We start from the raw sequence: 27,847 nt of genomic DNA, 5'->3' as shown, positions 1-27,847 counted from the left end.
GACATGAGCATTATAACCAAACAGGAGGCCTGCCAAACCTCAGGTGCTGTACCGAGGACAGGCCTAAAATTCTGCAGAGGGAGGTCCAGCATATGGAACTCTTTGATGTGAGGGCCACAGAAGGATATTTTATTTAACTGATGGCTGGCTGCCCTGTACAATGGAGGCACGGTACTCTTGCTATGGCTTGCTTCAACATGTGCCATTTCTCTGAGAATTGGGAACAAACAACAGTCAGATTTTCTTTGTGGGAGGAGAGAAGAAATTCTGCTAACTAGTATAAACACACTTTGCAAACAGGCTGGCCCCCAAATCTGCACATCATGAAGATGCTGGTTTGGTGTTACCTAGTACTGGTGAGTCTTTCTCACCAGACTTAGAAAAACGTCCTCTTGAAGAACGGTCTCTTAACTGATGTAAATTGGGCACTCTTTCAGGGTAACAGAGAATGTTGCTTTCCTGCTCCCACATCCTCCCTAAACTCTATGTGGTCATAGGTGATATTCTCTTGAAAAGTAAAGTCCAAGGAAGCATCACCTGTATCCTTGAGTCTATGTTTGTATCACAGTATAAAGGCTAGAAGGATTATATAGGGCCTGGTCTGCAGTTCCACTGACATGCCTATGGCAGGAGTAAAAGCTTTTAAAGACAATCTTGAGACATATGCTTGATGTAATAGCTTCAGTCATCAGAAGAAAATTAACAGCATGGCTCCTTTCTTAGGTACATCTGGAGACTGGGTTTATATTTCAATAATGTACTCTTTCAGTACCCCTTTCTAAAATTGATAAATATTTTGTTAGTCTATATAGAGTGAGTTTTAAATCCGTAATGTATAAGTATTCATTCATTTAAGAATTTCATAAAGTATTTTTCTTAATCAGGTATTTCTTGGATGACTTTGACTGTATTCTCAATGGCCAGTTGCCATGAATTATTAGACTCTTTTTTTTTTTTCTTCAGAATCTTCCAGTAGACGTCTAGAGTTTAGCTAGAAGTCTTGGCTATGATACAAACAGTGATGGAAAACACATGAGCAGTAACAAGTTTTAATCTCGCTTCTCAGTACTAACATGGGCTAATCTGTGGAAGCAGCTTATTCCAGTGTCACCCAGGGTGCAGCCACACCAGGCTCTGTGGAAGGGTGTTTTTCTTTTAAATGTAATACCTTCTCATATTTTCTTCTTAAATAGTAGCTGAGGACATTTACGTTATAGATTTGTAGTACATGGTGGAAAATTCTACTTTCAAGAGGACTTACTCTCTTCTTACAAGGTATGTTTTCATGTCTTTTTTTCATGCACTAGTGTACAATTATTTTAGTCAATACTAAGAGGACATTAATGTTATTAACATAAATGCCTGTAAATTATATAATATAAAGTTTATCTGTATAATTTCTTAAAAAACAGCACTTAGATACATATGTAATATTATTCTAGCTTTATGTTTTATATATAATGGATTTACTTTCAACATAACTGTGACTTCTTAAAACAGCTAGATGATAACCTGTCACTATGCTTTGCCATAAAAGTTAACATGGCTGATTTTTAAAATCATTTAAACAAATAGTGTATGAATATGTTCTTTTAAAAAATTATATTAATGATAAAAAAAGCTTGGGGATATTAAAAATACATTAAGTGAAAATAGTAAAAAAACTTCTTTCCAAAATGTGAAACTATGTTATTTTCTAAGGCATTTAAAAAATATGAGTTATTCAAATGTTTTTACTTATACATTTGAATATTCATGTTTTTCCTTGATAAATGTCTTCCTTATTCTTATGTAATGAAATGGCACTGGACAGTTAAAATGGAGATTCATATAAGTCTAAGAAAGAATATTTATTAGCAAACTTTAATAAGCTCTATATTCAATATGAAAGATTAGAGACTTCACAAAATCCAGTCAGAATGTAAAATAAAGATTTCCTTTATCCCCTCTCAAAGTAAATTCTTAAAAGATTAAACAATGTATTTGATATCCTACTCCCTCATAATCTAATAGAGCACACTTTTCTTTCTTGTTCAATCTATTTGGAGGTGTGGCAGTCATAAACAATAGCCACATGGTATAGGATTAAGTTACAAAGAAATCTGAGGGAGTCTATATGTCTTTAAAAATAAAGACTTAAAAAATCCCACTAAGAATTGAGTTGTTTTTTAAAAAAAAAAACATAAGCCCACACACACATAAAAGCATCTTGATGTTTTTAGTATTTAGAAAAATAGGATACTGGTGGAAAGAAGAGGGGATATGCAGTCCTCTGTTACAACTACTACATTAAAAAAGAATATTCAGATATCTGACCTGAGGTTTGAGACAGAATAGATTAACTTTATAAGCACAAGTTTTAAGGAAGCATAGGAAAAATTAGAAAAATGAAGAGGTAGGAGTTTTTTGTTTTTAAAAGCAGCTAGGTTGCTGGATGCATTGAAAAACTGATGAAGGACAAAACATATAAAGAGAAAAGCAGCCAGCAAGTTCTTCAATCAGCTGCTACTTATACTTTTGAGGTAAAGTTAATTATTTCTTTAAGGAAATCGTAGGCTTTAAAAGCATCTGTTTCCATGACCAAAAGGTACTGTGATTAAGTTTCCAAATGCATGTTTGGATGTTTGATTTAACTTGTTCACTTACAAGTACCTTGATTCCAGCTGAATTTAGTCTGGATTCCTTTTGTGAATACACAAAGAATGGTATATCACATTTATATACTGAAAACTATTATTGGTACATGTGAATTTATAGGAACATTTCAGCCAAGCGGATCTTTAAGGATAGGATTTAAAAGCACAGTGGCTTATTTTCCTAATAATAGTGTCTGAGAGGAAATACCATTTCACTTAGACAGATTTTCCATTCTAAGTTTGTGGAACATTTAAGCAGAAAATAGGAGCTTATGTAAATTCAGAAAGACACTTCTTAGCTACAATTCCAATCCTAAGAACTTGGCCAAACCTCTAGCCCCATTCTCTCCGAGGGGAGTCTGGTTACTGTCTGGAAGTCACTGTGAGAGTAAGACCCATTTAGAGAAGGCTAAGCAGAAGGGTGGACAATGCAGGAATGAGGAGGCCAGCTTCAGGTTCTTCCACTTTAAAAGAGGGCACGGTAGCAAAGTCTCAAAGGCCTCTCCTGGCTCTAATATGTAATGGCTTAGTAATAACAGCAGTAGCATTGAAATAATATTTCAAATACTACTCAGAGAAACCTGAAACCAAATTCAAAGCTTTCTATGAGTAGGAAACTCTGGCAAAACTGGTTTAAATCAGGGAAATACTGAGTTTTCTTGAGAACAAGACATAAACACTTTAAAAGGTCTTAAAAATAACAATCTAAATACTGCCAAAACTAAACAAATAAGAGTTTGATCCATATTAATAAGCTCAAAATCTCAAAATAAGATAAAAAACTAAAAGGCGCATCATTTAAATGAGAAACAATATTCTCTACACTCCACACTGAATAGAAAAACACTACTGTTTGGTGTTCCCTCTTGGACATTCCAGTATTTTCCTACTGATAAAAAGTGCTTAACTAGAATAGGGAGAGATTTAGGGTCTATAATCACTTGTTTTTATCAAGGCTTTGTCATTTCAAATGAAGGGAATAACTGGTAAATTCCTCATGGAATCAAGGTTCTCCCGACTTCTCTTTTCAAGTAACCAGGATAAGAGAATGCAAAAAGATCCGATTAATTTCATATGACTAATAGGAGACAGAAGTAGCACAGAGAGAAGACTGTGACAGAAGATATTTTGGTCTCTATAAAGAATTTCCTATCAACCACAGATGGACAACAGTGGAACTGGATGTCTCTTGAGGAGGTGTGCTCCCTGAGTCCTCTCACTGGAGTCATGCAATCAGAGAGCGGACACGCCATCTGGTCCACAATGTTCTGGAGGAAACTTCAACACTGGGAGGGAGTTTCAACTAAATGACATTTTCTGCTTCGGCATGTCTCCTCTCTCACTCACAAGGGAAGGGTCCAGGAAGGCATGACAGGTGGCTGCCCCCACCAGCCAGCCAAAGGAAAGCTTCCCAACTACCACAGAGGAGCCACTGCCTCATCTAGCAAGCCAGAGTTGCCATCTCATCCAAGGCAGGGAGGAGCTTATGTAGCTCATCAGTATAAGAAGAGAGGAAAGGAAACTGATTGATGCCCCTTCTGACTCTGCAAGTAGGCTGATCAAAAGCCCACTGGGAGAGACATAGAAGAGAAACAAGCCCCCCCGCCCCACTTCATGCCTGGCTTCCTTCCTCTCCTTCACCTGTACACCACCCTTCTGTGCATCCTTCACACCAGTGTCCCTCTAAGTCTGTCACAACTGCCTTTCTCTTCCTCATCCCAGCCTGCATCCCACTCCAGGGCTCTTCTATGTCACAGGGAAACATGAGTGCAGCAGGAAATCGGGTTTGCAGGAATGAAGGCAAGTTCTTGGCCTGCTGCCAGGTTACAAGGAAAGGCCAAGATGTGGTATGGCTTCCCACTTTGGATCTCTAATATATTCCTCTTGTTACATGTATTTTTTAAAAAAGTTTTCTGGCTTTCTTAGGTCTATATTTCTAGGATATTATATGTTAGATTTTTCTGGTTTAGACAGGGAAACTACAACCTATTTATCTCTAAGCTTCTACCAAAAAACCCCACAAAAACCAAAAACCAATGAAACTCAAACAACCAATTAACTCAAAAATAACCTTATGAAAATTCTCTGCCTCCCATGGACCAGAGTAAATAGTGCTAGTCCTACCAAAAACTGTAGCTCCAAACTATTTTGAAGCATTTTTGGTTGACTTTTGAGGGGGTAGTATATGGGAAACCTTTAACTGTACTGTCTAATGCTATAGAAGTGGTAAGAAAAGGCAAAAGTACATGGAGGACCAGAGCAAAGACAATTTTGTTGCAGACTGCTATTTAAAATATTTAAAAAGCAAAATAATAATTTACAAAATATGCACCATAGACAAGAAAATAACCTTTAACTCATAATCCCACTATCCCTTTTATTAGGTTTGTATATTCTATTTCAACCATTTTTTTGTGTATGTATATTTTATTGACATCTTTATTTCTATTGGTCTTAAACAGTAAACTGAAGGTTATGAGGAACACAGAGACTTATGGTGAAGAATTTTACTTTCAGAGTCTGTGAACCACACACGTGGAGATTCTTCCAAAACATTAGAGTCACAGTGTACACAGCTGACACTGATCACCTGCAGTTTAGTTCTATTTACTAACTTGAGCATTTATTTTTTACTTTTTCTATTAGTGCACCTGCCATTTAAGCATTCACTTTTACGATAATTCCACACTTACCTCAGAGTAGGGGATTAGAAGGTATGTTTTTGCTTTTTGAGCAAGGAAGTGTGGGAGAAGTGCATAGGGAGAGACACATCCATTGAAAGCATCCAAATACGTTCTACTTCATGGATTCTGCATCTGTGCCTAGTACATAGCGCGTACTGATAAATGCCCAACAAAAAACTTCAGCAACCTCAAAGAAAGCTAGAGACAGGACATCAAATGACATTTAATTCTTCGCCACCACTAACTTCTCCACCAGGGTCAAACAAGGCTGGGGCAGCTATGGACCTAGAAGATAAAGCTGCAATGCAGAACAATCTTAAAGAATAAATTGGTACTAGGGACAAGCTTTGGTTTTGATAAGGACCAAAAGCTAAATTAGCTCAAGAATGAGAATTTTAGAAATCAAGACAAGGCAGGGCACCAAGCGCTAAGGAACCAGGAACCACAAATAAACCTGTGGTCAAGAAACATAATGGAGCAAAGTTAGGCAGGCAGCCAAGAAGCAGAAATGATGTGCCAAAAAATGATGTTGGAAATGAAGCCCAGTTGACCATAATCAGGTGCCGGTGCCAGGATTCCAGGGTGACTGGAAGGTAACCTGCTGACAGAAGCTGCTGGGCCGTGAGTTGCCAGCACAATTTCTCTCTGTACTATACAAATCTGACTGCCAAACCACCCCCATTTCCACCCTCTGAAAGCTCTGAGTGCACTCCTTTATGCAGAGATGTATACTGGATAGCAATGTGTGGACTGGCTGGAAAGGAAGAGGTGACAGAAGCCATTAGCTAAAAGAAGATAAAAGAGAGTGCTCCTGTGTGGGTTGTAGCAGAAGATGCAAGGATGGGTCAGAACACATGATCTCTAACTCAAGTTCTAGTTCAATTTGGTCATGTGGCCTTGGGGAAGCCACTGAAGCTCTTTGTTCTTCCTATTCCTCCTGATTAATCTGAGAGATGTATCTAGAATAAACTGAATTGACAATTCCACAAGGCAGTGCAGAGATGGGAGGGCAGAACTGTTGTTCCTGGAGTGGGATTCAGAGTAAGGTTATAAAAATAAAAAACTTTTTACTGTTCTGTGCCCTATATTCTCCCTTACCTAGCACAACTGAGTGTGAGTTATCATAGGGAAATCTGACAAGGCTGGTGATGTCCACTGGGCAAAATGTGCATATTGCCATATAGATTTCTAAGAGTTAAATAATATTAATTATCAGGTTAATCACTGATGACAGTAGGGTTTTTAAAAAAAATCTTCCTCTGATGATTAAAACGTATATACATATATATGAATATTTTAATTAAATTAGTTAATTCATTTCTGATTTTCAAGTCCAGAAATAGCAAGGTGGTGGAGAGACATTAAACCTAATTTCTGGAGAATTGTAAGAAGCTGGCATAATTCAAGGATCCAGGGAGCCAGGTCTTCCTGAGGTTGGGTCAATTCTAAGTGACTCTAGAAGTCCTTTGTGACTAAGGCGCTGTCTGACGCTCAGGCATAGCAGCCCAACCACACTGTTGGGTGACTCGGCTGCGTGTGGACTACCCCCTGCCAGGCTACAGCCTCACCAATGGATTTATGTGCGGCTAACTGAATGCCCCAAAGGGAAGACAGGCATAAGTCTGTTTTAGATGATATCATAATGGTTTTACTTTTTGAAAATTAACCAAAAAAACCATATGTTTCACAGTTCATAGTTAAGAAACCACGATATATAAACATACCTGTGGGAAGATCTGCCATCATATGACAATAAACCCTCAGAAGTTTCTCACTTGTGCATTCCAGCTCTGTGTGGGCTTTAGAAAAATGCAAATGATAGCACCCCCACCTCCGAAAAACTAAACAAAAGGAAACTCAGTGGAATGATGAGTTGAGAAAGAATAGCCTGGACATCAGATGTTTTGGATAATGGAACAGATTGGAAGGAAGAAATCCAGTAACACTATGGAAAAAGTAACTAACTCTGAGAATGAGGCTAGGGAGGCTGGTGGGATAGAAGTTAAAGAAAACTTCCAGATGTACTAATGGGACATGAAGGATTTTACTTTAAAAGTGACATAGACTTTAAGGCAATGGAAAGATTTTAGGAATAAGGGAATATGATAACCTTTTTTTTTTTTAAAAACAAAACATTAATTTCCTAGGTATAAATATAATTTTTATTGCTCAGTATAGAAACTGAAGGAAAAAAGACATGACTCTACAACCCAGATAGTATCATCAATTAGGTATATTTGTGCCAGGATTTGAGTGTGTGTGTAAGTATACTACATATAGATTTTTTAAATATTTTCTTTCAAACAACAGTATTTCTTATTTTTAAATATATTTGCAAATATTTTGTGAGTTCCAAAGTATTTCAAGGAATAAATACACCCTATTTTATTTTAGTATTTCCCTTTAACCATAAGTATAATCTTAAAACATCTTTTGTTATTACATAATTCTGTGAACACCTTTATGCACATTAGAATTGTTTCTTGAGACTAGATGCCAAAAGTAAAATTACTAGATGAAAAAATAAAGATATTCATAAAGCATCCAATGCATATTGTTGCACTGCTTTCCAAAAACTTTTAATAAACTTACTCTCACATTAGTAACAAATAAGAATGCCATTTCATTGTATTCTTGCCAGCCCTGGGAACTATATAGCAGCAGGAACTATATCTATTTAAACTTGAACTTAATCCTCAATGTCTACTTACTTCTAGATCGGTCCTCTACATAGGAAGACATGAAGGTGTATGTGCTTCTAGTGTTCTTGACTTTGTGCTCTGCCAAACCATTATTTCACCCTTCGTACTTGACACTGAAGAATTTGATGCTGAAGGACATGGAAGACGAAGGTGACAGTGATGCTGACAACTCTCTCTTTCCAACAAGAGAGCCAATTAACCCCTTCTTCCCATTTGATCTGTTTTCAACATGTCCATTTGGATGCCAATGCTATTCGAGAGTTGTACACTGTTCCGATCTAGGTAAGAACATACATCAATTTGTTTTGAAGAATTATGTTGTTCTGATAAAATTTAAAGGACAGGGAAAGACCTCACTGAAATTTTAAAAATCGGCTAATTGTAAAGGAATTTTTTCATTTAAATTTTTGAAAAGTATAACAAACCCCAAAGTCCATCCAAACTTATTTTAAAAATCCAGAAAATCTGAGGAAAACATTGGAAATTTCATATACAGAACATTTCCTTCTCTCTCCAAATTTCAATCAATACTTCACTTTAATTTCCTTCAGAGAGAATGGATGTCACTGCGGTTTCATCTTATAGAGTGTCAACTGGTTTAAACTGTGCTTTCTAGCAAAATTCTACAATAACAAAATAGTTGTCTGCCCAGAACAATGAATAGGTTATAGAGTTTGTGAAATCTCTAATCTAGGCACTTTAAAGACAATACTCTATGTGTTTTGAATGATTTGGGTTTAAAACTATCTAGAAAAGAAGTGGCTGAAATGCAAGTCGCTTTCTAAAGTTTCTTAAAAACGCATAATTCTCTGCTGAGTATTTTATTATTTTAATACTTCTAACAAGAGTGCTGTCAAACAGAAGGGCATACTCAGGGAGAGATGTAACAGGAATGCACACTGAAATTGTAGTCAGCTGTTTCCAAAACACAGAATGACTCAGACCTGACCCACTGTGGGAAGCCAAAGGTATAGTTCACATTTGCCATACTGGACCTGGAGCTCATCAAGGCCACTTGGAGGGTATATATGAGCAGACAATGCCTCTGCAAGCTTTAGATTCATTTCCCATGGTCACAGCATTTGCGGCAATATGCAAAACTTGCTACAGTGAATTCCAGAGACTTTAAAAATGTGTTATTATGGGATATAGTGAGAAAGGTGAACAAAAACCATCCAGAAAAAGAGGATATTATTATCAGCTAGAATCACTGTGAAAGTCTTAATGGAATATACAGGCACATATCTTAAAATGACATGGCACTGTTAGCAGCATAAATGTCACCTACCCCATGATCACAGAAAATGAAGGTTCCAAATTCATCAGGGGTAGGGTAAGGGAAGGTTTCTCAAAATTTATGTTATAGGTCCTGTCTGCAGAACTTCTAGCTTCCTACAAGACCTTCCACTTATTTTCTAAAATCAAAGTAATCTCCTAACAAAACTGCTGCTACCTTGGTAACCCATCAAGTTACCCCCTTTTCCCTCTTTCCAACTATGTCAAACTTCTTCAAAGAATTGTCAGTTTTAAAGTATAAAGGAGAAAGTATCGAGGGCTGTCAAGTGGAATGTTGACATTCATAGTATTTTTTAATATTTAATTCTTCAATTTTGGGCTATTAAATATAATATTAATATTACTCATCAGGAGCCTAGCAGGCTACAAACCACGGGGTCACAAAGGAGTCAGATGTGAGTTAGCGACTAAATAAAAAACAACACTCTTCAGGAGTAACGATGGCTCCACTAAAAGTGTAGTAATATCTGAAACTCACTTTAAAATACATAAAAAAGATAAATTGATGTATGGATGGATAGTAAGTATAGTATAGTAAAATGTTGATGGGAGAAAAAGGAATATTAGATTTCACTGGAAAATTCTTTAAACTTTTTTGTATATTTGAATGTTTCAATAATAAAATATAGAAGAAAACCAAGAAGGCCCCATGTGCATCAAGCATAAGTATCATATGGAATGTCTGGTAACAATCAGGGGTGCACATTTTCAACCATTCGAGGAAAACAAGGAAAGTAAGGAAGAAATGTACCACATACTGCTCCTGCTGATTTTTTGCTTCTTTAAAAAAGAAAAAACACATTAACATCTTTAAATAATTTAATTAGGGCTTTCCTGGTGGCTCAGATGGTAAAGAACCCATTTGCAATGCAGGAGACCCAATTTTGATATTTCTGTCAGGAAGAGCCCCTGGAGAAGGGAATGGCTACCCACTCCACTCTTGCCTGGAGAAGTCCATGGACAGAGGAGCCTGGCAGGCTACAGTCCATGGGGTCACAAACAGATGAATAAATTTTTGTAAATCAAATAAGTTACAACTAATTAGAGAAGCTCATTATTAAAATAAATGGGTGGTAAGGTTTTTAATAGTATACATGAAAATAAACTTACCTATTTTCTAAGCATAACTTTCTACATATTGATGCTTCTTAAAATGATCAAAACCCACAGGCTCCAATTTAGCACTATGACTGCCTGAAAATCTGCAAAGAATGTCAATATTCTTTAGTCGAAAGTGCATAAGCAGAATCTGTGCCTCCACTGTTGGTCTCCTCCTTGTAGTCATATTAGAGCATTTCAACTTAGCTCCATTTAATGTCACTATGACTGAAGTGATAGCTAGACCTAGCTAGACACCTTGTAAAAATAAAGTTACTTGATAAGATTAGGCCATTCCAAAGACCAATGTTTTTGTCATCTGCTACACATTAAGTCATCTACTATTTAATGGCAATCACGGATTTCTTAAAAAGCACACTAATATCAGCAATCTTATCTTTAGGATATAATATGTACGCAATGTGTTTCTTTCTCAGGTCTGTCCTCCGTCCCAAGCAACATTCCATTTGATACTCGAATGGTTGACCTTCAAAACAATAAAATTAAGGAAATCAAAGAAAATGACTTTAAAGGACTCACCTCACTTTATGTAAGAATACATGTTCATATTTTCAAATATTTAAGTGAAAATCTCTATCACTGCTAAAATGATTACTTGTATTTGTGTTTGTATAAACAAGTCTTTATTTACTCTGTGTGATGAATGACAAAATCCTGTTATTTTGCATTGTTCTAGTTAATGAAAAATGATAGATTTAATTCAATTATTAATTTGATTCAACTGATGTTTACTGAATAATAGACGATTGAAAGGCAGTGGGCTAAGAATTCAAGTAAATGGTCCTTAGATGAGATTATTTCAGTAATCACAGTCATTACACACTAAAATAATGAAACTATGGTTATTTATAGCAACTTATTAATGTACAGTGTAAGAAAAGCAGTATGTAAACCCACTGACTTAAGAAACCATAAAGCTCTAAGAGCAGCATGTGCAACATACATAATTGATTAAATATATCTATATGAGTTTTTTTCTAGACTTCTGAAGATGAAAAAGAACTTTTCTTACTATACTGATTAATATTTTAGCTTTCTAAAATTTAAAAGATTCTTATTTCTCTATTTAACATTTTGGGCCTCTAGATTTTAGCAGGTAAAATTTTGAATGCTATTTGAAATTTGGTTTCGGGGAAGAACCTGATTCCACACTGTCACAGACATGGGATGTCATCTCTTCCCCTCAGAGTAATATTAGAGTAGAACAGCTTCTTTTTTGCACCAGGCTATGGTGGTAAGGTAATACTGCTCTTCTAGGCTGTTTTTCCACATTCTCATGCTACGCTGGAGAGAAGAAAGTAAACCTGTTACCTGCAAGGCACCAAGAGGCGATGGGAGAGATATTATGACCATAGCAGTCTCTTGCTATGTAGCCACCCATATAGCCCTGTTCTCTTCCTATGTCTGAGAGGCTTGAGGCCACTCTACCCACATGAACCCTGCTGAACCACCCTAGCAGGCAGGGAAGGAGACTACCAAATCCCATTACGAAACCAGTGCTTAAATGTCAGCTGGAAGATTGTGTTCTAGACACCACATGGGGTGTTTTACTCAACTCTCTTGCTAAATCCCCTTGATAAGGCCTGGCACGGATGGCACCCAGAGAGAGCCCAGTCAACCCCCTGTGAAGCCATACTCTCCCTTGCACTGCCTGGTGGCTGGGCTTGTGGGGCCTTGACTGCTCTTTTCCCTTTCAAATATACAGTGCAGATTTTCTGGGTTCCATACATAATAAAGTTTCCATGTTAAAAAGAAAAGAGCAAATGGAAGAACATATATATATATATCTTATAAATGAGGCCTCACTTAAACAGTCAGAAATAGCATAATATGATCTGTCCAATCTACCCCACTAACTCCAGTCTACAAAGACTTTTAAATACCAAGGCCATTATTTTAGCCTCAGATGTTGGAAATATAGTGAATGCTTCTACCACTTCTTCAACCTATATTTATCTATAAAACCACAATCATTAATGCCATATTTAACTCTGAATCATTAAGTCTTTTTCACATCATTATTTTATTATATTTTAGGAGTATTCCAGGGATTTAACCTACTAGTACTCCAGTTATTCATTGAGAAATGAGAATCAAAAAGGTGTCAGGAGCTGTCTTAGGCCTCCTTAACTTGCTTTTAGTCAATTTTTAAATGGCATTGTATTGGAGTGTTCTGGAGTTCAGCAGTCCCAGGCTGAAACCTTGGTCTAACAGAATTAGAAACATTGGGAAAGTGACTTACTTCTCTAAGTCTGGCTTCTCTCAGTTTTAAAAGAAGTGTGATAATAGTATGGAATTCAGAATGGTTATTTAGACGAGTGAATGCATATAAGGTGCTCAGAGTCCAGCTGTCAGCTATTACTGCTACCAGCTTATTGTTTCTAGACCGGTCAATGCATGAAATGTTAAGTACTTTTAAAAGCACACTTTATACTTAAATTGTTAGCATGCTGTATATCTCAAAACACTTATTTAATTATAGTATCATCTACATGGCACTGGTCTTTAAAGAGAACTAAAATTATTTTTTTAGATATCCTATAAATTCTCTATATGTTTTAGCTGCTTGTTTGGCATTCTGATTCTTGCACAGAGAACAACGAAGCATTAGAGAATAAGTGAGATCACTGCACACACACACGCACATATTCCAAGTACACTTCCAGCCCGTTATTACAGACACATTCATCATGAAGACTTATTGTCCTACCACTGAAAGACTATACTTTTCTTATCCTCTGCCCTTACATATAACCACATTGTTTGGGGCTCTGTGACTGCTATGTTTGGAATTTTCATGTGAAAGCCAACATTGAAAGTACTGCTTAAATGGAGACACTGTGCTAACTCAACTTGCTGGGGCAGCATTAGAGGGTTTAAAAGTCTTACCCCATTTTGTATTCTTATCCTTCCTTTTATGCAGTATGACAACCGCATGTCTTAACCAGAGGGAAAAAACAAACAAAACCCCATTTGTGATGGCTGGATCTACTTGAGGCCCATATTCCCACTGGGGCTCCTGACAGTGGCAGCCCACAGGGAGTGCACACAAGAGGAAGAGCAAAGTATGGAGGGCTGAGGGGTGGGGGCAGGCAGGGGCAAATCACTTTTCTTCACTGTGCTCATGTCCTCGTCACTAAGAGGACAGAAATAACTTCTGTTAAATTTACCTCATGGGGGTTGAGTGAGTTCGTCAAGTTGTTCAATCTTCCCTGTCCTCTCATTTTTTCAGTATAACCAAAGGAAAAGAGAACACATTCTAAATTTGGCAGCACACAGAAAGGAATATATATCACCAGTTGGTAACAAAATGTAGCTTAAATTCTTCTCAGTTTAACCTTTTTTAGCTGAAATTGTTAAAATTAGTGATGTCTGAAAGAAGGGTAAGAAAAAGGAGACAGTAAAGGCCTGCAGTGAAACCAGTAGACATGATAATAAAGGGACTCTAACTGCCAAAGTATTTGTATTTCTTCTGTGAAACAACAACAGTGTAAATAACAGGATAAAGGCATATTAAGTCAGTCTGGAAACAAGGAAGATTATTGTACAATGGTACCAGAGACAGAAGTCAAAAGGAAAGAATCTCAATCTGCTCCCTAAAAGAATGAGAGGATCCAGATTAGCAGAGAGGAATAAAAAGTTCTAGCAAAGCTAAACCCACCTGCCATTGCCCTTGGGAAACATTGAAAATTCTTTCTGTAAAATCTGGCATGTTTTGAAAATAGTTACTAGGTGACTGGCAAGCCCTAGTACCAAGGACTTTCCCAGTTTTGGTTCTGAAGTTCTGTGCCCCAGTAGATTCTAGGAATGCTAAACCACTTGCCATTGCCCTTGGAAAACATTGAAAATTCTTTCTGCAAAATCTGGCATGTTTTGAAAATAGTTGCTATGTGACTGGCAAGCCCTGGTACCAAGGACTTTCCCAGTTTTGGTTCTGAAGTTCTGCACCCCAGTAGACTTAGATGGCTGCAGTCAGACCCTCAACGTGTCATAAAGGGTTTGACCGTGGGGAACGCAGATTCAGGCTGTATAAGTTCGTTCACTTTCTGGGGTTGTGTCTCTTATGAAGAGTTTTGCCACGTTGCACCAAGAAATAGCCACAGAACTGAGAAGGGGTTGAGTCATTCCTCAGAACCTACTACCACCTCCCCAGTGTCTACAGTATGCCAGAATGCTGAGGGCACATTGTAGGAATTTATTCTTACAAGTCTCTATTCTGGAGAAAATAGTAAACATTAGTAAACAAGACAGAAATGAGGTTTTAAGAGTAGATAAAATCATGCAAAAATGTATTTGGTATGTACTGAACTTAACTTTGTAGAGTGAACAGGTTTAAGATAAGATAAAGATAATACCATTCATTACTTCCATGAATTGAAATAGGAGAGGGGAATCTTAAACACAGGAACACTTCACCTACTCAAGATAAATCAAAGGCATGAAACCAACTGTTAAAGCTTTGCACTGTTTCAATGCAGTGGCAAATGTGTGTGTGTGTGTGTGTGTGTGTGCGCGCGCGCGTGTCTATTAGCTTAGATTGGACTGTAGAATTATTTACATGGTTAATAAAGTATATGAATGACACAATTTGCGTTGATTTCCATGATTTCCAATCACTACTGAATATTGGTAATCAAATATTGGTAAATAAAATTCCTGATTCGGTACAACTTTTTATGCTTTATCTAGGGTTTGATTCTGAACAACAATAAGCTAACAAAGATTCACCCAAAAGCCTTTCTAACCACAAAGAAGTTGCGAAGGCTATATTTGTCCCACAATCAACTAAGTGAAATACCGCTTAATCTTCCCAAATCATTAGCAGAACTCAGAATTCATGACAATAAAGTTAAGAAAATACAAAAGGAAACATTCAAAGGAATGAATGCTTTACATGTTCTAGGTAAGTTTTTGCAAATAAATGGGACATTTTGAAATTATATGCAATATGCAGATATAGAGATCTTTATCATCATTAACAAATTTAGGATTGATAATTTCTAAAATTAATTTTTTGAATCTAATAAGCTTTACCTAGATAAGCCATTCAAAAATAAAGTATCAAACAAAATTTATAGCACTTAAAGAAATACACCTTTTGTACATAAATACACATGCACTCTCAAGAATTCCCTAATGTGGTTTCCATTTTCTGATTGTACCTTAAGTGGTGAATATTTGTTATTCTCATTTAATTTAAAGATATCATTTTTAATGTAAAAACTACTTAAATATAACCTATAAAATTAATTCAGATATTATTTAGAATGTACAGCTGACTTTTCATTATTTCTTTAAGATTATTGAACTATGGCATTTTTACTATATACTTTAAATTTTACACAGTATTTTACTTCTAACACCCCTGGTATGACCATGCCAACTTCCCCCACAATATCTATTCAAAATTCCTAACCAATATTCTCATTCATTTATTCATTTAATTCAACCAAGTGCCAGACACTTACCAAACAGTTTCACTATCTGGTACTTCCTCAGTTATATTTCTGTTAACAAATAATTTTTAATTGACTTGCAATTTAAAAAGTTTAGGTGACAAATAAATGTACACTGAAAAACACAAAGGTTTTGAATTATATGAATGATGGTCTTTCTTCCTAATGTAGTATTTCTGTAACAAAACTTTGATCATGCTCATGGTTGGAAAAGAATAAGTAAGTTATTGATTTAGTAATTCAAAGCAAAAGAGTAAAGCTGTTATATACTCCAGCCTATGTAATACAAAGCATTCTGTCATCTGAGACTAACAGAAAGGAGAGTAGATAGACACAGAAACAGATACACTGAGCAAAGAAGAGTCTGAACAATAATGCTCACACTTCTAGGGACATGTATCTCTGTATTCTGAGTTTCCTTCAATATACAACATATGTGTACTAAACTATATAATTCCACCCCTAACAGAAATGAGTGCAAACCCTCTGGATAACAATGGGATTGAACCAGGGGCATTTGAAGGGGTAACAGTGTTCCATATCAGAATTGCAGAAGCAAAACTGACCTCAATTCCAAAAGGTTTGTATTTGTATAGTATTTTTTAAATTGTCATCTTAAAATGACTATTAAATGTAATGCTATAAACACTGTCAAAACCACAGAATTCTTTTTTACCGGTATATCTGGTCATATAGTATGCAATTTAGTATTTTCTCATGTACACAAAAAGAGGTTTTTTTTCTCCTTTTTTTGATAGTTTGAAACCAGAATCTTTATTCCCAGGGAGAATAAAACTTAAGAAGCAATGAACTTTTAATTTTCTCTTTCCTGACATTTACTTGTCTATACCTGTCATTCTGTGAAGTGTCTCAGAGAGGTGAGAATTCTGTAGAGAAGAAAGCAGAGGGAAATGCACAGGGTCAGAGACCTTTCTCCAGGCTTGCAGCAGTAGTTCAGGGTGGGAATTGTGAGGAGAGACTGGCAGGTGCTGGCAGTGGCAGGGGTGGGGGTGGGTGTATACTCTAGGCAAGGAACTCTACACCTCATTTTTTTTTACAGCCGAGTTGTGTACATTAACAGGCTAATGCACAGAAAGGTCTGAAGACAACGTTGGGCACATTCTAAACACTCTTACAAGACATAACCAGTACCAGAATGACCACCATGCTCTATCACATGACCTGAAGCTGGTACCTCAAAGTAAAATGTTTCTTAAGTTTGCCACAGGACCAATTTTCTAAATCATTACTTACAAAATCCCAGACTAATGACTAACTAGATAGCATTTACCTTTCTCCAAGCCCATGCTTAAAGTCTCACCTTCTTCCCCCTTGACAAAGTCTCTCTCCTATGCTAATACCTGGATCAGAAATAACCCCTATGATTAATAACATACTTTCCTTTCAAACAGCCCTCTTTCAGTATCCACAGTAAAATCAGCAATAATCTTTTTTTCTTCTATTTTATCATTAACTCCTTTTCTATATTACTCAGTAGATCCAGATTAACAAAACAAACATAAGCTGATAAAAAATCAAGCAAGGCTACTATTACTGATCTTTCATTTCATCTAAAGTGAAAAGACAATTTCATTTAGTATAGGAAAAATCAGTTTAGTTCAGAACTTACACAATTAAAAACAACCTTAATTTAGTTTTCAAGGAGCTGGCTGTTTTTCCACAAGAAAGCTGAAATATTATATTTACCGTCTAATCTTTAGAACAACAACAAAAACACATACTCTACCTAACAAGTTAAATAAAATAACTTTTATAAGCTGGAAGCTGACGCAGACGGGAAGAGGATGTACTAGAGGAGAACAGAGGGGCACCACCCCAGAGCTGTGGCTCCCAGGTCTTGCAGTTATCATCACTCTTTATATTTATATTAGCAGTTTTCTTTACTACAAAACATGCTGAGAGTAATTCTCAAGTTTCAAAGTGTATCTTTAAATGAAGTTTTAACTCCTTATGAAGTTCTCGAGATTTTTCCAAAGTCTAAAGGAAGATTTTATATATTTAGAAATTTAAATTTCAAATCTCTAAATTTACATAACTACTTCTTTAAGGTCCTTAATAAGTGAGAGTCTCTCAGTCGTGTCCAACTCTTTGCAACCCCATAGACTATACAGTCTATGGAATTCTCCAGGCCAGAATCCTGGATTTGGTAGCCTTTCCCTTCTCCAGGGGATCTTCCCAACCCAGGGATCGAACCCAGGTCTCCTGCACTGCAGGCAGATTCTTTACCAGCTGAGCCACAAGGGAAGCTTATGACACTAAAATCCTTACGACATTCAAAAGACAGTTTTTTGTTTCTATGCCTTATTTGCTCAAATGTTAAGGTTGACTGCCTAAATGTTATAATTCAATCATCACTACCCATTGCAACAGGGTGAATTAGGCAGAGGTCCAGAGGATTCTTAACTAGACTGGACAACGTAAGATGAATGAAAAGCGGTTTTCCTTGTCTCCAGTGGTTAAGATTTCACCTTCCAATGCAAGGGGTGAAGGTTCAATCCCTGGTCGGGGAGCTAAGATGCCTCATGCCTTGTAGCCAAAAAACCAAAACATAAAACAGAAGTAATGTTAACTATAAAGACTTTAAAATAAAAATGGCCATACCAAAAAAAAAAAAGAAGTAGACTGAAAACTGTTTTTCCTTCATATTCAACTGGAAAATTTTGTTACATAATGGAATTGTGTGGAGTGGAACAGAGACCTGTTTGACTATAGAGTAGATACAGAAATATCCTACGTTGGTGCAAAAGTAATCGTGCTTTCATATTGCTAATCTTAAATCATTATAACTAGGGTCAAACACATCTTTATTAATCAAAATAGGAACCATTACAATCTACACATTTTTTGCCAACGAAAAATAAGTTTGTTTACGGCTGTAGTATAAAAATCCATTCTTTAGGATTCGACGAACTCTTGGAAAGCATTTTCTGTATCCTGCTGGTTGTGGAAGCATTTTCCCTGCAAAAAGCTGTCGAGATGCTTGAAGAATTGGTAGTCGATTGACAAGAGGTCAGGTAAATATGGAAGATGAGGCAAAACTTTGGAGCCCAGTTTGATCAATTTTGAAGTGATGGTTGTGCAGCATGCAGTTGGGCATTGTCATGGAGAAGAATTTGGTCCATTCTATTGCCCAAGGCCAGCTGCAGGTGTTGCAGTTTCTATGCATCTCATCAATTTGCTGAGCATACTTCTCAGATATAATGGTTTTGCAGAAAACTACAGTGAATCAGACTGGCAGCAGACCACCAAATAGTGACCATGACATTTTTCTGGTGTAAGTTTGGATTTGGGAAGAGCTTTGGAGCTTCTTCTCAGTTCAGCCACTGAGGTGGTTGTTGCTGGTTGTTATATAAAATCCATTTTTCATCACATGTCACGATCTAATCAAGAAATGACTCATCGTTTTTGCACAGAATAAGAGAAGACAACACTTCAAAACAATAATTTTTTTGATTTTCGGTCAGTTCATGAGGCACCCACTTACTAAGCTTTTTCACATTTCCAATTTGCTTCAAATGCCGAATGATCACAGAATGGTCAATGCTGAGTTCTTTGGCAACTTCTCTTTTAGTTTTAAGAGGATCAGTTTCGAGGATTGCTCTCAATTGGTCACTGTAACTTCTGATGGCCAGCCACTACACTTTTCATTTTCAAGGCTCTTGTCTTCTTTGCAAAACTTCTTGAACCACCACTGCACTTTACTTTTGTTAGCAGTTCCTCGGCCAAATGAGTTGTGATGTTGAGTTGTCTACACTGCTTTATAACCTACTTTGAACTCAAATAAGAAAATTGCTTGAATTTGCTTTCTAACATTATTTCCATACTATAAAATAAATATAAAATAAACACGTAATGTCATTAACAAAAAACCATGAAGCAGTTTTATGTTTTTTATATGTGAGTATAGTCATTCCTTAAATATGAGTAACCTCAACTGATCAGAATTCAAGAAATTAGGATGCTCTCAGTTTAGAATTATTTTCCTGCTCTCTAATTTATTTATTTTTAAAAATAAAAGTACATTATAAAATCAATATAAATTCAGCCATGATGAATATTGCTATTCATAAGGATTTGAAAATTATCTTTAACAGTCTTAATACTAATAAAGTAAGGAAATGTTTTAGCAAGAATTGAAAAAAAGAATGCATTTCCTAGCTAGGCAACAAGAAATTCTGATTGAAAACTAATACATTATGTGTAGGATTAATGAAATGAGGTCTGACTGAATCACTGGTTAGTCTCTTTCATTCCAGCTTCAGTTAAATGGAGAAAGCTAGGGTCAGAACTGCAGGGATCCAAACATATCAGAGGAAAAAAATTCTTGTGTTTATGCTGTTCAGTCTCTAAGTCTTGTCCGACTCTTTGCAACCCCTGGACTGCAGTACACCAGGCTTCCTTTGCCTTCACTATCACCCAGAGTTTGCGCAAACTCATGTCCATTGAGTCGGTGATGCCATCCAACCATCTCAGCCTCTGTTGTCCCCTTCTGCTGCCCTGTCTTTCCCAGCATCAGGGTCTTTTCCAATGAATCTTCTCTTCAAATCAGGTGGCCCAAGTATTAGAGTTTCAGCTTCAGCATCAGTCCTTTCAATGAATATTCAGAGTTGATTTCCTTTAGGATTGACTGGTTTGATCTTCTTGCTGTCCAAGGCACTCTCAAGAGGTTCTCCAGTACCACAATTAAATAGCATCAATCCTTTGGCGCTCAGCCTTCTTTATGGTCCAACTTTCACATCTGTACATGACTACTGGAAAAACCATAGCTTTGACTATACGGACCTTTGTTGGCAAAGTGACATCTCTGCTTTTTAATATGCTATCTAGGTCTGTCATAGCTTTTCTTCTAAGGAGCAAGCATCTTTTAATTTTGTGGCTGCAGTAACTGCCCACTATGATTTTGGAGCCCAGGAAAAGATGATATTAAAAAAAATTCATTGGGACTTCCCCAGCAGTCCAGTGGTTAAGACTCCACCATCCAATCAATGCAGGACGCGCAGGTTTGATCCCTGGTTGGGGAACTAAGGTCCCCAATTACTAGCTGAAGGATGTGGCCAAAAATTAGAAAAAAAATTCACTGGTCACCTCTGGGTATTGTACCAATTCATTACTTTAATGAAATCAAACATTTATGCTGCTTTTTCTATAAAAACTGTATTATAAAGTAACTAAATAATTAATGAAGGAAAATTCTTTAGAGAAGAATCTCACCTAATAAATGCATAATGAATGATGAAATCAGAAAATCACCATTTTCTAATTGTTAATGAAATAATAAGTCTAAGTAGCAGTAATCAATGAATGAGTGTGAAGACTATCAGATGAAAGAATAATTTACTGAATCTAATCTGGTCTCTAGATCTAACTACTCAGTTCAGTTCAGTTCAGTCCCTCAGTCATGTCTGACTCTTTGTGACCTCATGAACTGCAGCACGCCAGGCCTCTCTGTCCATCACCAACTCCCAGAGTCCACCCAAACCCATGTCCATTATGTCGGTGATGCCATCCAACCATCTCATCCTATGTCGTCCCCTTCTCCTCCTGCCCTCAATCTTCCCCAGCATCAAGGTCTTTTCAAATGAGTCAGCTCTTCTACCAGGTAATAAGAAATAAAGGGCCTAGATGGAGGCCATTAGCCCAATCTACAAATGAGTATCTCAAACAATTTAATATCTAAAACAATCACTAGAAGGAGAAAGAGGAGGTAGTATGTAACAGAAGAAGAGATTTAAAGAGATACAAGACTCAAATATATTCTGTACACTTTATTTGGATCCTGACCTGAACAAATCAACTGTAAAATAATATAGTAATAATCATATACTTATTAGGGAACTGATTATTAGATGATAGGAAAGAATTATTGCTAATTTCGTTAGACGTGATACAGACATGATGACTATGAAAGGGGAAAAAAAAGATGACCTTATGGGTTAGAGATGTCTAGTCTTTACAAATGAAATGACACTATATATGAAATTTGATTTTAAGTACTCTAGCAAAAAAATAAATTAATAAAAACAAATCGATAACACATAACTACTAAGGTAGATGAAACAAAATTGGAAAAATGGAGATAATTGTTGAAGCCAAGCAACCAGCAAGGTTTCTAGTTTCTATTTTTCTATGTTTGAAATTTTCCATAATAATAATAATTAAAAAAAGCAAATCCCCCAAACTGCCTAAGTCTATAATGTGAAACTTAACAAGAAAATAAATACTCAACAGGGCTTGGTCTTCGCCTGATCTAACATACATATTTCTTTTCTTATCATTAGAACTACCTTCAACTTTACTGGAGCTACATTTAGATTATAATAAAATTTCAGTTGTGGAACTTGAGGATTTTAAACGATACAAAGATCTGCAAAGGTAAACATTTCTCAAATCCTATCCAACCTGTAGGTGGTAGTCCATATGATGACAATATTAATGAAACTCGTTAGAGAATGTATAGAGAGGGACACAATCAAAATTAAGGGAAAACTAGAATGGATTGCTATCATTCTGTCTCAGAAATGAAAGAGGGAATGAGTAAAAGGACACTTTCCAAATGTTCCTTTTGTTGCAAACAGGTTAGAAAATTTCCTGACAGTAGAGGAGAGGGCTATTACATCCTGAAATAGGTTATTAAAAGAAAGCATGGAATACCTTTCTCTGAACATACATACAAATATTTCTAACTTAGTTGTGTTTTCAGCTAATTGAATCATATCATCTGCTCAAGAACTGATGCATTTTATATCACTTTTAGGCTGGGTCTAGGAAACAACAGGATCACAGATATTGAAAACGGAAGTCTTGCTAACATACCACGTGTGAGAGAAATACACCTAGAAAACAACAAACTAAAAAAAGTGCCTTCAGGATTACAAGAGTTGAAATACCTCCAGGTAAAACATTCTACTTGTGTTTTGTAGATATTAATACTTTCCTTTGTTTTTATGAAATATATTAGTATATGAAGCAAAGCAGCAAGTAGCTTCACACCCTAATGATCCTCCTAACACCCTAATGACCCTCCTAATTCACAGCCTAATGACCCTCCAGATTATGCAACATATTTTATGCAGCAAGAGTGTTAGAAGGCCAGTTTCTATTAAGGTATAAGCTAAAACACTCAGGAACCCATTTCTAACCCTCAGTTTCTTCTGCTGAAACTGTCAAGGTCATTGTGGTTAAGGTGCTGACAGCTAATTTCAGGTTCTGAGGTGGCAATAACTATGTAAAGACAGGACTGGTCAGGAGGCAATGAAGTAGGATTATATAACCTTTCATTTCTGTACACATTTTATGAAGGAAGAGCACGTGGATAAAGTCCGAGGTGTTTTCACTATCAATATGGTGCCAGACTAAAAGTGTGCATGCTTTTCAAAAAACTCAGGCCAGAATATATAATCAAAAGTCAGTGTTTGGAACATTAAGGGCTCACATTTCTTATTCTTAATTATTAGAAAAACTTTCCCTTCTAATCTGGCAACTCTTGACTAGCCAGAAGGGGCCACAGAATTGTTGGAGAATCTGATAAAGCTTTAGATACTCCCAAGAAAAAATATGAAGAAAATTTTTTCACATAATTTTAGGAATTTCACAGATCTTCCCGATTTTCATCTATGGACCTCAAATTAAGCATCTCTACTTAATCTGAATCACCTTTAGTCCATTTTTCTCATGTGCTTTCCTTGATATATTATACAAAGTCCTCATCATCCAAGGAAAAACACATTGAGAACAAAATGGGTCTTGAGCCACTTGATTCTATATTTCTTTCTAATTTTTCTTTAAGTTTTGTTCACTACACAAAACGAACCCTTTGGCCTAGAAGCAATCAAAATGCATGTGACATTGGCAGGTGCTAATCTGCCAATTAAGATTACGGCTTCTGCTTTGATTTTTTTCAAATGTTGTGTATAACCTTTTTAAAAAAAAAAAAAAAAACAGTGGGCACAGCGGGGTCTTTCCTCCCTTAAGCTGTCCAGTCTTTCAGTACTTTACTCCACAACACTGATCCTAGATTCTGAGCATCTTAAATCTATCCATACTATTGCTAGCATTAAAAAAATTAAACAGAATTATAACACAAACATAGTCATAAGGATACATTCAACAAACGTCCACAAACCAAACACACCCATGTCCAGCAACGTTTTCCATTCCCAATGAGGTCAATGCTGTGGTAAACTACATCTTGCACTGCTGCTGAGCTGCTAGGAAACCATATAATGCATCTGCCATGAGGCCCCCAAGATTAATAGAGGGCAGCAGCGACTCAAACACAAAACTTAAGAGGTTTTAGCAATGCCTACAGTTCTCAGGACTGGCTCAGATCAATCTCACCAAAGCAAAATGCAGAGGTAACAAAACCTAGAACTGGTATCCTAGCCTGCCAGCAAAAGGCTCGCTCTTTATAATATGCCAAAACTTTGTTAGTTAAGTAGATTGCTTTTACTTCCTAGAAATCTCAGTTGTCAAAAGAGTCCAAAGAAGGAATTTATAGGGCTATTAAAGGGAATGAATGGAAGGTCTTATATTTTCCATTTTTTTTCTGAGTAATAATTTAATAAGACATATACACAGCCTATAAAATTGTATTTTGTCCACTGGTGCAAATAAAGATTCAACTATTGATGCTATATTACAGATATGTATTTAAGATGTCAATAGACATATTTTTCTATAAAACAAAAAAGTAGCTCTATCTACACTTCTCTCCTTTGAACACAGAAAATGCTAGCTAAAAATTCTTCACATTCATTTTGTAAAACTAATTCTTAGAGCATTAAATTTCATTCTTCCACTCATTTCTAATACTTTAAAAACACATTATTGCATATGGTACTGAAACAACCCTACACACACACACATCCATATATAAAAGTTGGGTATTACTATGCATAAAAGCAAAAATCTATTCCCATGTGGTAAGTCTCCTGACTTACTGTATGACAAACAACTTTCATCTATGTGTGTGTGTGAGTGTGTGTGTATGTAGAGAGAGAAAGAGAGAGACAGGGACAGGAGAGTGGCATGTGCTGACCAGGCTGACCTGGGCTTTGGCATGAATACTACACCACACTTCATATATACAGCAATTTCTGTATAATACAGGAGCTTGAGTCTTTATAATAAATATTTAATAGGCATAAATGAGCACATATATTTTAAGCAAAATATGTCCATGAACAAATGCTGACTACAAATAGAATATCTTCTTTTTCACATTTATCAAGAATTTTTTATCCATTCTTTCCCCCATTACAACAGATAATCTTTCTTCATTCTAATTCAATTACAAAAGTGGGAGTGAATGATTTCTGCCCAACAGTGCCAAAGATGAAGAAATCTTTATACAGTGCAATAAGTTTATCCAACAACCCGGTAAAGTATTGGGAGGTACAACCTGCAACATTTCGTTGTGTTTTGAGCAGAATGAGTGTTCAGCTTGGGAACTTCAGAAAGTGATAATTAGTAATTAGCAGTATACATTTAATATAAAATTCAAAAATTGTTACATTTGGAATACTTGAACTCTATTAATAATGGTGGTACTATGCATCAATGCAAAAATCTATTCCTATGTGCTTAAGTCCACTGACTTATTGTATGACAATAAATTTCAACAGAATTTTGCAAAAACTATTGATACATCAGGATTAAAGGAAATAGGCATTTATTGCAGTTTCCTTTTACATGTAAATGATTTTGCATAAATTTCATGCTTGAACATTCTTTCTCAGTAACAAAAAATAAAGACATTCAATATTTAATACTTTGTTATCAAGTGCATTTAAAAAAGAACTGTACTGTAAATGGAATGCTTGACTTAGCAAAATTTGTGTTCTTTCATTTGCTATTAGAAAAAGAAAATTGACAAGTACGGTTATATAAAGAATACATTATACTATTCTTATTCTTTCTTTAAAAACTTGGGTATTACTGTAATATTCTAATAATGTTGAAGTATGGTTTGATATAATCTTATTCAAATTCTCACAACTTCAAGACTTACTGTCTTTATGTTTAAAACTTCTTTATAATAAAGTCTTCAGTAAGTGTTTATTACCAACTCAAACAGATGCTATTCATACGGCTGTTTTTCAAGCTGTAGCACATACTTTTCTCTTTAATGATTATTACCTGGTTATAAACTCTCTATAGAAATGCATAGTGAGTGTTTATATAAAATCTCACATTTTTTTATTATTACAGTTATTATAAGCTTTTAACAGTGTGTCAATTGTTAGGTTATATAACACTGTCACTTCAATGCTAACGAATATTTTCAAGATGTCCCTTTGTAAGACCTTGGTTGGAAGAGACTGGATACTATCAACTCTACACCAAACTGTCTCCTTAAATATGCACAGACTGGATAACTCTGAAGAACACATCTTGTATAACTGAATAGGCAGATCATAAAATAGAAACTAGCTCTGTATAAAAATTAACAGTACTTACATATGTATTTTTTGGTGTTCAACATAAATAAAACTAAAAAAAAATAAGAAAAACATTAAAATATTGGCTTGAAATAAAATATTTGTGCTTTTTCTTCCCCCATCCAGAAAAATAAACTATCTTTGATAAAACTCTTATATATGACACTTTTAGTACAGTGTTAATGCTTATTCTTAATAATAGTATTGAAACAACCCAAATCATACCTGAGCTATGGGAGCTAACCACCTTTATAGTAAACCACCTCAAAAACTAGACTTCAAATAATTTTGGGGAGAGCCATATGTTACAGACACATAAAAAGGGGTGGAAGGTTGGGATATCCAGATCAAGAAAGAGTAATTAGATCTGTTTTTCACAGTGAGGTTTCCCAACTGCTGACACTGTAGGCTAGATCATTCTGGGTGGCATGGGGCCAGGGCGGGACAGAGAAGGGGTGCTATCCTGTCCTTTCCAGAATGTCTGGCAGCTCCTTGGTCTGTATTTACTAGACGCTAGTAGCACTTGTACCACTGTGTGACAATCAACTATTTTTCCAAAACATGCCAATGTGCCAGGGGGAAAGGGTGGAGCCAAACTGTAGCTGGTTGAGAACCACTGATTTATAGAAAATTTACTTAATTTCTAAATTCTGGCACAAGTTTGCAAACCTGAAATAAAATAGTTTTTTTTGTTTGGTAAAACAGTCAATCCTAAAGGAAATCAGTCCTGAATATTCATTGGAAGGACTGATGCTGAAGCTGAAACTCCAGTACTTTGGCCACCAGATGCAAAGACCTGACTCATTGGAAAAGACCCTGATACTGAGAAAGATTGAAGACAGGAGGAGAAGGGGATGACAGAGGATCAGATGGTTGGATGGCATCACTGACTCGATGAACATGAGTTTGAGCAAGCTCTGAGAGTTGGTGATGGACAGGGAAGCCTGGCATGCTGCAGTCCATGGGGTTGCAAAGTCAGACACGACTGAGTGACTGAATTGAACTGAAAACTGCAAGGGCAAGATCAAAGTGTGATTAAAATAATACCACCAGTAGTGATATAACAGAAAGAGCCCAGGGATAAAGAGGTCTGAGTTGAGAATATATACCCAGAAATCCAGTTCCATTTATAGCCTTGAGCTAATCACCATCTCTTTGAACCTGTCCTCTCATCTAAAAAGGGTAGGGATGACACTACTGATCTGATAGGTTGCTGTAAGAACTGAATGAAAAAAGTGTATGAAAAATGCTCTGTAAACCATAAAGATTCATGAAATATGCTTAACTATTATACTGGACAATAATTTACTGACAAGAAAAATGAAAGATTATGAGGTCTAAAAGCAAAAAAAAATTCATAACAGGGCTTCCCTGGTGATCCAATGATTAAGAATTAGCTTTGCAATGTGGTGGTCACTGGTTCAATCCCTGGTTGGGGAAGATCCCACATGCTGTGGAGCAACTCAGTCCATGCGCCACAATTACTGGGCCAGC

The 27,847-nt window shown here is 36.2% G+C and overlaps 2 protein-coding genes across 7 annotated transcripts in view; one reads left to right on the top strand and one right to left on the bottom strand.

Annotated features, from left to right (window-relative positions):
• CENPP (centromere protein P) overlaps positions 1 to 27,847 on the bottom strand; it is a 237,025-nt gene that overhangs the window by 92,875 nt on the left and 116,303 nt on the right. The gene's annotated exons all lie outside the window — the stretch shown is intronic.
• On the top strand, positions 1,065 to 26,451 carry ASPN (asporin). The gene is made up of 8 exons (XM_086315605.1): positions 1,065 to 1,275; positions 8,038 to 8,304; positions 10,854 to 10,966; positions 15,127 to 15,340; positions 16,363 to 16,473; positions 22,193 to 22,286; positions 22,669 to 22,807; positions 25,179 to 26,451. The coding sequence occupies exons 2-8, from the start codon at positions 8,061 to 8,063 to the stop codon at positions 25,374 to 25,376; spliced, it is 1,113 nt and encodes a 370-aa protein (XP_086171731.1). The 5' UTR covers positions 1,065 to 1,275; positions 8,038 to 8,060; the 3' UTR covers positions 25,377 to 26,451.

Source organism: Bos grunniens, chromosome 8 (genome assembly GCF_055505025.1).
Source record: "Bos grunniens cultivar Pamir isolate PY7600 chromosome 8, Bosgru_T2T1.0, whole genome shotgun sequence".
In the NCBI taxonomy this organism is placed as follows: Eukaryota; Metazoa; Chordata; class Mammalia; order Artiodactyla; family Bovidae; genus Bos; species Bos grunniens.
This window is presented reverse-complemented; position numbering and strand designations above follow the sequence as displayed.

Bases quoted from the DNA above. Each gene is read 5' to 3' on its own strand.
- ASPN (XM_086315605.1), top strand. From the start codon at position 8,061: ATGAAGGTGTATGTGCTTCTAGTGTTCTTGACTTTGTGCTCTGCCAAA. The intron at 8,305-10,853 runs GTAAGAACATAC...TTTCTTTCTCAG, and splicing joins TGTACACTGTTCCGATCTAG to GTCTGTCCTCCGTCCCAAGC. The intron at 22,287-22,668 runs GTAAACATTTCT...TATCACTTTTAG, and splicing joins CGATACAAAGATCTGCAAAG to GCTGGGTCTAGGAAACAACA.